This window comes from Pelmatolapia mariae, linkage group LG1 (assembly GCF_036321145.2).
Source record: "Pelmatolapia mariae isolate MD_Pm_ZW linkage group LG1, Pm_UMD_F_2, whole genome shotgun sequence".
Taxonomy (NCBI): Eukaryota; Metazoa; Chordata; class Actinopteri; order Cichliformes; family Cichlidae; genus Pelmatolapia; species Pelmatolapia mariae.
Genome location: NC_086227.1, coordinates 39,632,273 through 39,645,601, shown reverse-complemented (window position 1 = coordinate 39,645,601; position 13,329 = coordinate 39,632,273). Strand labels below are relative to the sequence as shown.

At 47.7% G+C, this 13,329-nt stretch overlaps 1 protein-coding gene across 5 annotated transcripts in view; it reads left to right on the top strand.

Annotated features, from left to right (window-relative positions):
- The window catches only part of adamtsl3 (ADAMTS-like 3), a 196,988-nt gene that overhangs the window by 166,580 nt on the left and 17,079 nt on the right, over positions 1–13,329 (top strand). For all 5 annotated transcript variants that reach the window (XM_063480938.1, XM_063480946.1, XM_063480955.1 and 2 more), the window contains 3 exons: positions 226–379; positions 8,184–8,921; positions 9,438–9,678. In XM_063480938.1, the coding sequence (XP_063337008.1) occupies positions 226–379; positions 8,184–8,921; positions 9,438–9,678 (1,133 nt within the window). The remainder of the gene's footprint in view (positions 1–225; positions 380–8,183; positions 8,922–9,437; positions 9,679–13,329) is intronic.

Genomic DNA, 13,329 nt, shown 5'->3' with positions numbered 1-13,329 from the left:
TCTGAGTCTATTCTCTCTACAGGGCATATGTTACCACCTTCATTAAACTATCTATGGACAGTAATATAGGACAGTAATGTGCCGGGCATATCAAATATTCCAATGAATAAATTCCTTTTTCCCTCACTTTAACCACACCTGACAGGAGAATCAGCCAGTGTGACCCAGCCGGGGTCCTGCAGATCTGTCATAAACCTTTCTGCCGTGTCTAACGTTCCTCTGCAGTGCTCCGTGTCCTGCGGTTTGGGGATCCAGCGCCGGGAGTTGCTGTGCCTCCAGCTGACGGCGGCGGGGCGTCAGGTGACGGTGGCGAGGGAGCAGTGCTCGGGTTTACCGTCCCCGCCGCTCGTACGAACCTGCCGCATGATGGCCTGTCCCAGTAAGAGCACACAAACACGTCCGTCCTGTGGAAAAGACACTTTTCCTGTGACCATCTGTGTGGGACACTGGGATTGATCCCTAATTGAATGCACATTTATTACATGCACACACTCATGTTCAGGCTGTTTCACCTGCTTTGACTTAAGCAAAGGCAGGTGATGCACCAGTTGCATTAGTCACTTTAATTCACATAGACTGGTTATTAGACGTCGCTTTACTGCTCTAGATGAGCACTCGACACACCTCATTCACCCATTCATACACAGAGTGCACGGAACCGCTCTTTTGGTGGTCTCCTTTGGGTGGCGCTGTCACTTGGTGTTCGCTCTCTCTGCATATCACTTCCTGTTCCTGTTCCAACACACAGCTGTGTTTTTGTGTAGCCAACTTAATTAAAAACTTACAGATAACTTCTTTTTTCATAGTCTAATCTTCAGGTGCTTTATCCGAAGCCCACTCAGTGTTTTCACTCACTAATTTACAGTGCTCGGCTAGCTTAGCTTAGCTTAGCGTAGCCGACTCGCTAGCAGCATGGCCTCTTCACCTGTCCCTCCTGCTCATTGTGTCAGGTGTTTAGTTACTCCTCGGCCTCCTTTAGCACTAATGAGACTTGTTATAAATGTAGTCTATTTGCAGCTCTGGAGGCCAGGATCACTGAATGGGAGACTCGGCTTCGCACCACTGAAAAACCCTTAGCTAGCCAGGCCCCTGTAGCCGGTGGTAGCGTGGGCCCCGCTAGCTGTCCCCCGGCAGACTGTCCTGAGCAGCCGTGGAAACAGGATGGCTGGGTGACGGTGAGGAGGAAGCATAGTCTTAAACACAAGCCCCGGGTACACCAGCAACCTGTTCATGTGTCTAACATTCACAGAAGGAGTTTGTGTCTAAGTGTGTAAGTGCTTTCTGTCTAACACTCAGTGAACGCATCGGGAGCGACTCTGGGCTCAGTGTCTTGCTCAAGGACACTTTGGTATCTGACCAGAGTCAGGGATTGAACCACCATCCATCTGATCAGTAGATGTTTGTTTTTTTTGCTTCTTGCCGTGATTTCTGCCACGTCAAAATATCTCCAGTATCCACAGATGATGCTGAATTTTACCCCCCTCTACGTACAGGGCCTGAAACTCTGAAAACATACTGATATCTCAGTACGAAGGTTAGATTTGTCAGTGCTTCCTTTAATATAAATCAGCTGATTGTGACGGGGTCAGGTGGAATATTTTTTTCATTTTTAGTGGTCTGTATGTGGACCGGGGCGGCAGTGGGTAGCTCGAGGTCCTGGGTTTGAATCCACCATCTGCCCAGAGGCTTTCTGTGTGGTGTTTGCGTGTCGTCCTCGTGTGTGCATCAAAGCCAAACAGGTTAACTGGTGATGTGAGAACCTGATGCAGCTGGGATGGTGTCCAGTCCCTCCACCACCCTGACAGAAAAGGGTGGATGGATGTTGTTTATTGTGATATAAACTCTGTATGAGGAGGACTGTCGCTGGGACATGGCAGATTACAGCTTGGTGGAACACTCTCACCCTCGGGCCTCTGAGCAGTGTTTACACCCTCGGCCCCGTGCGGTGTATCAGGCCATCGGTGGATCGTGTTTACTCTCTGAATCCTTGAAGGAAACTCGGACTGGCCAATCTTCACGCTAACACAGCGTGCTGTGCTTTGCCGTGCCATATGCGTGCACGTATGCTGTGTGGGAAGCCTATGTGAAAATCACGCATCGGGTTCAGCAGCTGCTCAGTGAGTGCCGATGACTTCACGTGATGACTGTGGCCAAGCTGCAGGAGACGCCGCTCCCTGACGTCTGTGTGAAATAAACGCCTCGGTGTCGGTCCAACATCAGAGTCACCGTTTGATCTGTTTTTCTAATCCTCCGCGACTCGACTCGCCCGCACGCTGCACAACACGTGACTTAATGCCTCGCAAATGTCACAGTGAGTCCTGAGAATGCACGTGTGTTTCAGGAAATGTTTTTTCCAGCTGCCGCCTCGGATATAATCAGGATGAAGGCCGAGGCCGGGTCAGTGGAAGAGTCCCGGTGTCTTCAGAGCAAACAGATGCTCGAGGTGACTCGATATAAACATGATGTCATGAAATGTTTAAGGAGTTCTGAGAATCAGCTCATATAAATAAACCTTACCTGATTTAAATATGGCCGTCCTCCTTTTAGAGATCATCTTCTCAGGTGTGTACGGACAGCTTCTGCTCTTTTCAGATCTCTCTTCTTCTCCGATGTGTCCTGGATCTGCTCAGGCGTGTCCGAAGTGAACAAAGTTGCAGTAAATCTGACTGGCACGACGTGGCGCTCGCCAAAGCTTTTTGCACCGCCCGCCTCTACATGTTAACATGATGAGAGGAACAGACAGACTGCTGTCGCTCTCATCTGAGAGCAGGGCCACAGAGAAAGCTCCCACACATCTGTGCCGTGAGATTTGTTGGCGATTTAACCGACTCTCGTTGCTTCTGTTAGATCCAACGGATGATTTGCATTTTTTCAGACTGGCCGCAGGGTGCTGACAGGAAAACCTGCTACTGTGTGTGGGAATGTTTCCTTTTGTGTGTGGAATTGCTGTTTATAATATTCTTCTGAGCTTTTATGGAAGAACTGAACAAACAGCCCGGCACTGTGACAACCAGCTGCTTATCTAATGTTCTCTCTGACTTTCCTCTGCCGGGATGGAGAGATTATATTTCCATGTAAACTAGAGGGTGGGACGTTTAGTGAATACATGACATTTTGTTTCAGTGAGTATGACCTTTACTCTGTTTTTTATTGCTTTTACTGTAACTGGAGCACCATCAATAACAACAGTATACGTAACAGCTGCCTGTTAAACGTCTTCCTCTCGTAGAGAATGATTCCTGCGTTTCAGCCTGTAGGAACACACGGACACGGCTGGAACAAGTTGGTGTTCTTAATATTGTTCAGGTTGTTTATTATCTTTGTTTTGGTCAGGGATGGGAAAGGAGAGATGCAAGCAGCTGAGCAGGGAATCAGACACACGGCTCCTTCACACAGACCTCAGGTCAGTTTAGAAGATAAGAACCACGAGCGATGTAACGGCAGCAGCTGCAGTGGAAGCTGTCTGGACGCGATGCAGAGGAGATGTGTTGGAGTCAAAGCAGGTGACTTTTGGGCAGACTCCTGTTGGCTCACACCTGACAGCGTCCAGTTTGAACTCTCAGACAGTGATGGTGATCATGCAGACATGCATCTTCTCTCAGTGTGTCGCCCGGCACAGATGTTCACGCCCTGCGTGCGATCACGCCGTGCTGAAACGACGCTTTAGTGCAAATTAGCTGCCGGCTGCTTCAGAGGTGCTCGTCTGACAGTTGAGCAGTTCTGCCCAGAACTTGTGCGCCTGCTTGAATCGCCACCCGAGAAGAAAAAGCTCAAACTCAAACGGGACGATCTAAAAATGGTTTTGGAACAACTCTGAACTCTGTTTGCTGACAGAAACCTCAAAATGTGGAGCATGCAAGTTTCAACTGCCGTAATTCCCCCTCTCATTAATTTCGATGTGTTTAATAATCGAATGGAAAGAATTGGAGGAAAAGCAGAGAGAGACATTATGAGACCCGGTGCTGCCGCCGTGGTCGCTGCAGCTCACTGAGGAGGGAAGCTTGTGCTGCAGAGAGCCGGGATGCCAGCTGTGAAACTACTGCAAATGAATTTGCATGTCAATGCTCCCATCCTGCAGACTTTGGTCCAGTCGGCCTCGCTGCAGCTGTAACAAACGTTCAGTCACCGTATGGTTAGAGAAAGTGACGGCAGCTCCAAAGACTCTGAGTTGGAAACATTGCGAGCTGTGATATCTGTCATACAGGACGGGGGTGGGGATTTGTCAGTGCTACGCTGGATCAGCGGGAGGCCAATCGCACTAATCGTTTGTTTGATCATCAGAGGCGGATCAGGAGAAAAGCACCCACTGCTCCAAAGAATCCTTCACGAGCTTTTAAAGGTCGTCTGTGTCCTTTCAAGTGTAGACAGTTTGACTTTGTCAGGTGATGAACTCCATGACATTTTAGCAAAGAGCCGTTAAACAAGCCGTGTAATCATTCTGTTTGTAGATGTTTGACAGGTTTCTGATGTCATGAAAAACCTTTCTGGCAGTATCAGGGACATCGCAGCACCACGAGCCGCTTCGCAGCATCCTCCATTTTTGATTTGGGGCGTGAAGCGAGCAGCAGCAGAGATTTGTAGCAGCAGCGTCCTGACAGCATCAACTACAGTATCATCTAACGTCTGCTGGAAATCGAGGGCGGGCTTCCTGTCCTGAATCTGCTGGTGTCTCCCTGAACTAAGGGCAGAGGTACGGCGTCGTGGTCAGGTGACAGAGACGGAGGTGCAGCCAGTTTAAAGGACGACGGCCGGGCTCAGTGTTAGAGATGAAGCACGTGATCGAGGCTCTTTCTTCACAGAGGTCAGGCTCAGGAAACACTTGAAGACGTACTGAGTGTGCACAACAACAAAACGAAGGATTCATTGCAGCGATGTGTGCAGGGCTGCTGGCTGGACGGTAACCTCCGTGTGGATCTGTGATATTTTGCTCGGCTAAAAGTTATCAAGGCTGACGAGTGTCTTTTCCTGACCGGCTGAACTTTACACGGATCGAATGACATTTATATTTTATAACCTAGTTACCTCGTGTAGATTGAAGTGCGGTTGCATGCAGTTTTTTTTCATCAGTTGAATATTTTCTCCGTGTTGAGCATAAAGAAATATCTTCCACAGGACCTGTTTTGTTTTTTGCAGACATCGCCTGCAGCAAACAGACCAAATAACCTGAATCCTTTTAAAGTGTCCTGCTGAGCAGAGCTGCAGCACAGCATTGCATCCTGGCAGATCTGCAGCTGCCAACACTGAGCTCCACATTTGGCTTTAACCAAACTTTAAAATGGTTTTTTTTTTTTCGTTATAATGTGTCACTCTTTAACCCAGATGGCTGATGTGTTCAGGCCCACTCTTTGATCACGGGCTAAACTTACACAGTGGGTCATCTGCCTCCTGTCCCAGCTTCCTCCTCTGCATGTCCTCCTTCACTACATCCATGAACCTCCTCTGAGCTCTTCCTCTTCTCCTCCTGCCTGGCAGCTCCATCTTCATCCTCCACCCTCCCTCCTCTGCAAACCCTCTCAGCCTGACTCTGAGCTGTCCCTCTGATGGACTCATTTCCTGTCTCACTCCCAATCAGCATCTGAACATCTTCAGCTCGCCCTCCTGCCTTTTCCTCAGCGACACGTCTCCAACCATCCACCGCAGCAGGCCTCACTACCATCTTGTAAACCTCACCTCTGTCTCTTGCTGCTCTCCTCCAGCAGCGTTGGACATGGAGAATAAACAGCACTCTAGTCCACAGGTGTTAGTGGAGGGGCTCCATATTTTTAGGGGAGGGTGTCACCCCTTGCCCTGCTTTAGACACACCCCTGTTGGAACATATAAAACCTTGAGTGGGGCCTTTACTGATGGACTGATTGGATCTTCTTTTAATCACAGAACATATTTCACTTGTCTAGAAGCAACCAAGAACTTCGGGACATGAGAACAGGAAGTGCTAAACGCTAACTCATGCTCTAGTCTGAGGACTCAGTGCAGCCAAGTTGTTTTTACTACAAAGAAAGAAAAGTCTTTCCTGAGGTCACAAATCCAAAGCAGACATAATGTGATGAATCCGGTCTCAGCGCTCAGTCGTAGATCTGTGCATGGCCGCTCGGTCCAGTGTTTCAGAGTCCTGCCCTGCTCAGCATGACCGAATATCAATCTGTCCGTCCAACAAAAGTCAGAATGTCCTTAAAGCGCTCCTCTGTTTCACTGATCGTGCTCATTGTATCAGCGTCTGTGCCGCCAGCTCACAGCTTTTATTTGAGTTAATGGTGTAAAGCAAAAAGCCGGGTCCCGGCAGAGAGAGAGAGGGAGGTGTTGTTTGCATTTTCTCATGCCCTGAGTATGACCATCGATCAGCGTGGTTTATAACCATCATCACTCACAGAGACCCAAACTGCTCGTACTTGTTAGGACGTACTCTGCTTTTAGCTGACGCAGAGGTGTCACACGGCCTGACCCGCGTCCCCCCGCGAGCTCTGAGGAATCCACTTAGCCGTCCTGCTCGATGTTAAGTAAAGTACAGTCGGGAATTCAAATAAACACAGAGGGCCTCTGAGCCTAAACACATACCTCATCACCGTGGGTCACTGAGATGACTGCAGAGGTTCTGGGTAAGACCTCTGAAAGAACGCAGTTGTTGTTTTTTTTAAAACAACATCACTTCAACATCACTTTTCACACGCAGATGCAGACGCAGCAGATGCAGACGCAGCAGATGCAGACGCAGCAGATGCAGATGCAGCAGATGCAGACGCAGCAGATGCAGACGTGCCCTAAACAAAATCTCAGCAAGCATCTTTGTTCTTTCTGTCTTTAGTTTCAAGTCTTGCTGAAAACAACATGATGTTCATGTTGGAGACGTCCTGTTACGCCCCCAGCCGAGGGGGCGTGTCAAGGGTATCCTAGACATAACATGAGGTATGACTCCTGACTCCTCCCACTCCCAAGAAAAGCTCAGCAGCGGAGAATGAGTCAGGATGCTGAGCAGCAGTTTCCAATAAACATCTTCAAAATGCTCCCATCTACCAACAAAGACACGAGGAGCACATCCTGCCTCTTGAAATTCACTGATGCACTTGTGTTCACGCTTCTCACTCAAACACTCAAAGCTGTGAGCGAACAGCTGGCGCCTCTTTGCAGAGGAGCCAATGAGAGGGGCAGGGGACTGTCAGCTGGACCTCCTTCTACTTCTTCTAGTCCTCAAAAAAATATAACCTGAGATGAATTACACAGGACATATTAACGTATGTCATTATTTATTCAATAGAAACTCAAAGTGATTGTGAAGTTTGATTCTCTAAGAACTTTGCTGGCGTCTGTGCTCCTTGGCGTTGTGTTAACACACCTGCAGACCAGCAAAGTGTCAAAACTGCTTTTTACAGAGACGCTCACACCACTGATGATAGCACTCCACCACCTCATCCAAACATGATCAGGCTCCAAACAAACAGCACAGCAGCAGCTGAAATACAGCGTCACAAAACCAGCAGCTGACTGCACAGCACTGTGTCTGTTTTATATACAGTCAGTGATTTCATTGGATAAGTCCCGCACTCTTGTTGCCTTGTTACCACTTCTTTAAATCAGATGATGTTCAGACACCTGAGGAAGACCAGGAGCCCTGAAAATACTGCACCAACAGTTACTGAAGGTTTATTTTAAGGAGGAGCTTCTTCCTGTGAGAGTAATGTAGATTTTTTATAAGGGACAGAAACACCTGTCCTTATTCTGGTTTGACTGTTTCATGCACTGACATCATTTCATTACATGAAAGTAGAAACATAAATGAAACATTAATTAGCTTAAAAGATTAGAAATCAATAAGCCAAATGAACTTTGTTGGAACTAGAACAGGTACAACATCTTCAATTGTAACATTTAGCAGTATTTCAGCTTTTAGTGAGAGAGGAAATATTGCCCTGGACGGTGGATGTGTTGGACAGAAGATGGAGCTGCCAGGGTGGAGGAGAAGAGGAAGACATGGAGGAGGTTCATGGATGTAGTGAATGAGGACATGGAGAGGGTTGGTGTGACAGAGGAGGGTGGAGGAGGTGGAGGCAGCTGATCCACGGTGGTGACCTCTAAAAAAGATGAATTGTTCCTCCGAAGTTTCTCAAACTTTAAACTTTTATTGTGTTGAAAAATGTTGAAAATATTCACCAAATTGAGAAGAAATGTCGTCTCTCTTTGATTCTTAACAGAGCACAAGAAGCAGATGAGACCCAAAGACTCGCGAAAAGCTGCTGTGAAGAACCAGGTCAAGCAGCCGGTGAGACGCCCTGCAAAGACTAGAGGCTACGAGGAGGGGATCAAACAGTGTCCCGCTCTCATTAGCACGCACAACATCTACATCCAGACCCGTAAAGAGAGGCGTCTCCACCTGACCGTTGGTGGCCACGCCTATCTTTTACCCAACACCTCTGTGGTCATCAAATGCCCCGTCAGAAGGTTCCCCAAAGCCTACATCCGCTGGCTCAAAGATGGCAGCGCCTTACCCAGCTCCCAACGCCTGGGCGTCACCAAGTCCGGCACTCTGAAGATCCAGTTCCTGGAGCCAGAGGACACCGGGGTGTACAAATGTGTGGCAGGACCCGCCTCAGACATTTTCACTCTCCAGCTGATAGGCGGTGACAGCAGGTCGGCAGGTAGACCGTCTGCTCCCGGTCCCGACTGGGAGGAGATGCTGCCCAGCTGCTACAGCCACGACTCAGTCCTGAAGACGATCCGACCTAGGGCCCGGGTTTCTCTGGTGCCCGCTGGTGGACAGGAGGCCTCCCTGCAGCCACGGGTGGAGGAGAGACTGATCAATGTCACGCTGCAGGCTGATAGAGGAGAGATCCAGCAGGAGCAGGCCTCAGAGCTCATCTCCTCCCTGCTGACACACATGTCTCCTGCCCAGCTCTGGACCAGAACCACGAGGAGAGGAGGACAAGCTAAAGGTAATCAGAGACCCAGCCGCCCACACTGTGCAGGCAGTGTGGTCTTTCTTCCAACACTTTTTCATGTCTTTCATTAAAAAGCAATGTGATGAAAGTTTGTCGATAGAAAGGAAAAAAATAAAGAACAAGGGAGCAGGAAAGACAATTGAAGGAAAAAGGGACTAAAGGAAGGTGAGAAGGAAAGAGGTTAGTTGGTCGGTGGGTGGGTTGAAGATTGCTGTGGTGAGATCATCAGTACCAGACTGCGGTCAGCTCGTCTGGCACTAACACTCATCCTGCCAGAAATCACGTTTTCAGTGATTCTGAGGCTTGATGTGAACTTCCTGATGTTTATCTACACGACTGATTGAACTGCACTGCTGATCAGGTATACAGGTGTTCCTAATAAAATGCTCTTTGCTTGTTGTGATTGCTGATGCAATCCCATCAGGTGTCTCTCCGTGTCATCGGCTGACCTTCCTCGGCCTCCTTTCTCAGGATAACCTTTTTTCTTTTTGCTCCCTGGTTCGTCCACAGACCGACTGCCCAACTGGTCCGAGCACTCTCCACTGGAGACGGTAGCAAAGAGACCAGCGATCATCAGACAGCAGCAGAGCGTCCCACCCACCCCTCAGAAGAACATCAACATCAGTATCGGACACAGCGCGCTCCTCACCAACGCCACACGGTCGCTGACCATCCGGTGCCCTGTGGAGGGATCCCCACCTCCCAAAATCAGCTGGAGCAAAGACGGAGCTCTGCTGCAGCACTCTGACAGGTAACAGAGCTGAGCTAGCTGACACGCCAATCAGTCTGATTCTGACTAATCGTTGACATGATTTATTTATCATGTGATATTTTTTAGTTTGAGTGAATTCTGGAAGCTCCCTGTTTGCTCCAGGGAGTCACAAGATGCTCAGAGTGGCTCACAAATTCAAAATATAAGCTCCAAGTTATTTACAGCAAGTTAACAGGATGCTTTCCAGTTTGTAAGAATCGGCTTTTCAAAATAAAACCCACAAGACAATAAATATGAACTATTGATGTTTACCTTTTTTCAAAAATAAAAGCATCTGCATGGTAAAATGAGCCTATTTGAGGTGTGTGACGAATTGTAATGATAGTTTTAAGGCTTTCCCAAACGGTAGGTAGTATATGCTACAGGCTCATGATGTGTCTGAGTTTCAAAATTAAAGTCTGCAGAGTCAAAGGACGTTACTAGACACACTGAAGTTTCCTAAAATGTCAAAATAAAAGACTTAAGGTGACAAAAGGAGCATACAGATTTACTGGCTTTTCAAAATAAAGTCTCTAGTGTTTACCACTTCTCAGAATTGAAAGCATCCAACATGAGAACGTGTTACAGGGTTTTCTTTCTTCAAACAGCAGTTTGAGCTTGTTGAGTTTTCCTGTGATTTACTGACACGATGCTGCCTTCAGGGTCCAGTTCTGGGTGTATTTAGCTCATGTGCAGTCAGTCAGAGTCACAGCAGAGAAGAATAGAGATGAGGAAGCAGCTTTCCTCACCTGCCCTGCTCCTGCGTCTTTGCGTTCGCTGCCCCTCATCACTTCTCCAACAGAAGCATGTTAGCTGCTCTCCTCCTCCTCCTCCTCCTCCTCCTCGCTCTGTTAATTAGCTACAGCTCATGTTTCTCTTTGTGATCTTTTCCAGCTGCAACAGATGAAGCCTGGAAATATTCACAGTGAATTAATTGGGAAGCTAATTACACCGGTGGATCTCCCCGGCCTTCCCACATGTTTGCTGCTTTGGTAATACCCCTGGTTCTCAGTGACTCCCCAGGAAGTCTTTGAAAGAGACTGAATGTGTGTTTTTCACTTCCACAATCAGTCGGTGTTAACTAGCAGTCATAATTTACTACTGATGCCGCCTCGGTCGATGGTATGAGCTTCTACACCAGGCTAGTCACAGCTATCCCGATTAGTTCTGCTTATTTATTTTAAGAGTGCGGTCTCTGAGCCTGACAGGAAGCCATTTATCAGTTCTGATCAAAGGTTTGAGCACGTGACCATGATACCTCTTGTAAGCAGTAGAGAGGAGAATTGCTGGTGCATTGTGGGAGGACCCAGCAGCCTGAGCCTGCAGCAGCATGACTGAAGGAGGGTTCAGCAAAATGCCACATCACCGACCCAACTATCGCCTTTATCAGGTCTGCAGAGCAGTTCATGTTACTTTGCACCTGAGTTTGTCTCTTTACTGTGCTAAAGACTCTGTGCAGGTCCATCCCCTAATGAAGAGTAGTGAGCAGCTGATTGGACCATGGAACACATGACCACGTTCAAAAAGCCGCTCTGACAGCTCCCGCGAGAGAGAGAGAGAGAAGCGAGCGAGCAAGCAGTTTGACAGCCGACGCGGTCCTGGCCCTGGTTTCCAGCCTATACCTTTGCTGTGTGTTTGTGTGAGCGTGTTCTGTGAGAGCAGCTCCTAGTGTATTAACTTAGTGCTTAGGCACCCATAGGCTGAAGCGGAAGGGGTGAGCCGCCTTTTTCTTTGGAACAGTTTTCTCCTGTTTTCCGGGTTAGGGAGCGAGGGTTAGTATTTGTCTTTCGTTTGTTTTGTTTCTTTCTTAGGGTTTAGTTAGTTTTCTCTGGTGGGACTTAGTTGGTTTTGTTTATTATTTTGGCCTGGGTTCACCCCGGAGCTATGCTTCACTACCTTCAATAAAATCACCTTTTTTACTTACAACTGGTTTTGGATGTTTGGCTTGGGAACCAGGGCGGGTATTTGTCTCTCTCTCCTCCAACATTATGTGCGTCTCTACACGCCTAGACTAGGGGCGTAACAACCTCGTTCAGGTTTTTGCTGATGTGTCTGTAACTCTGTCTAATCTGTGGTTGAAGGCTCAGCCTTTAGGTAAAAATGATCATGTATTTTTACAAGTAGTAAAAATGGCTGGTATTTTGTCTTTTTGTTATCCATCCATCCTCTTGGATTTATCCAGCTGTTTTAGGGCGAGAGGCGGGGTACACCCTGGACAATTTAGAATGAGCAATTAACCCAACCCCACTAACTGCATGTCTTTGGACTGTGGGAGGAAGCCGGAGTACCGGAGAGAACGCACGCAAACTCCACATTTGGGCTGATGGTGGAACTGGACCTTCATGCTGTGAGGCCACCGCTGTACCACTGTGCTGTCTTTTTGTTATTTTTAATTAATTGTAGTCTTTAAGTCATGAATATCAAACATTGATCCTGTAGGTCAGACGTTCTAGTTTGAGTTGGTCAGAGCCGTCTGTGAGTCTGACCGCTGTTTTCTGCCTCATGGGTTGAGAAAGTAAAATGAGAGAATGCTGTGAATCATTTATTCTGCTGCAGCTGTGCTGTTCACTGATTTATAAAGTCAGTCCCTCCACAGATGAAAGTTTTGGCACATGAGGTGAGCCAGCACATTTTATCAGTGGGTTTATTGACTTTGAGCCGTGATGCTCATTTTAACAGGCCGTGGTTACGATGCAGTGTTTGGCACTTCGGATGTGAAACCTCACTGAGTGGCTCTGGTCCAATGAATATTGATGAAGCAGGAAGACCACACGTTTTGCACTCGTATAGTTTCGTCCATGTCAGCCCACCCTTTTCAAAAACACATTCGATTTTCTTAACTGCAACTTGTGAAATGCAGATGGAGGTTTGCGAGCTGCGACTCACTGCGACGGAGCCCATGCGTGGGAGCAGGAGCTGCCAATCACAGCACGACCGACGGCTGCAGAGAGAGCGTTTCTGCCCCGATGCGTTACACAACACGACCTCTTCTTGATTCTCCGAGCTCGCCGGCCGGCTCTGTGCCGCTGTCATCGTGAGTCCGGTTTAAACCTGCTGAACTGGCCTGGTCCAAATCATGCCACTGATTGGTTCTGCAAAGTGTGCAGGATAGATTATTGATTAATGTCTTGATAAAAGTCCAAAAAAAGTGGCAGCAAACAGTTCGAAAGCTTATGGAAGAAGTTTAAATAGTTTTTTTACTCTGTGTTTCTGTAGCAACTTTTTCCCCTGTGATATGGAAACGATTTAACCTCATCATGTTGATTAAGCCCATAGTGTGGAATCTTTGACGCCCCCCTCTGGCAGTGATGGTAATGGCACAAACCCTTTGACCTTTCATGTCTGGTGGACGTTAGAGGAGTTTTGTAAGCTTCGGCTTCACAGTTCAGCAACAGTTCTGTGTTTCGTGGCTGCAGTCTGATCATTTTGTGATCTGATGAGCTGAAAATCCAGTTTTGTTAAAGAGAACGAGCTGCTGTGGAGAGATGGCACTGAACTGGTCTGACTGTCTCCTGAGGTCTTCATCATTTTCTTCTCCTCTTCCTCATCTCTTCCTTAGAGATTTTCAGCACAATGATTCAGATAAAGAAAATCAGTATCAGTTTCATGTCTGTACATTGAGAGCAAATCTAAAAGAAATGCTTTGCTGCT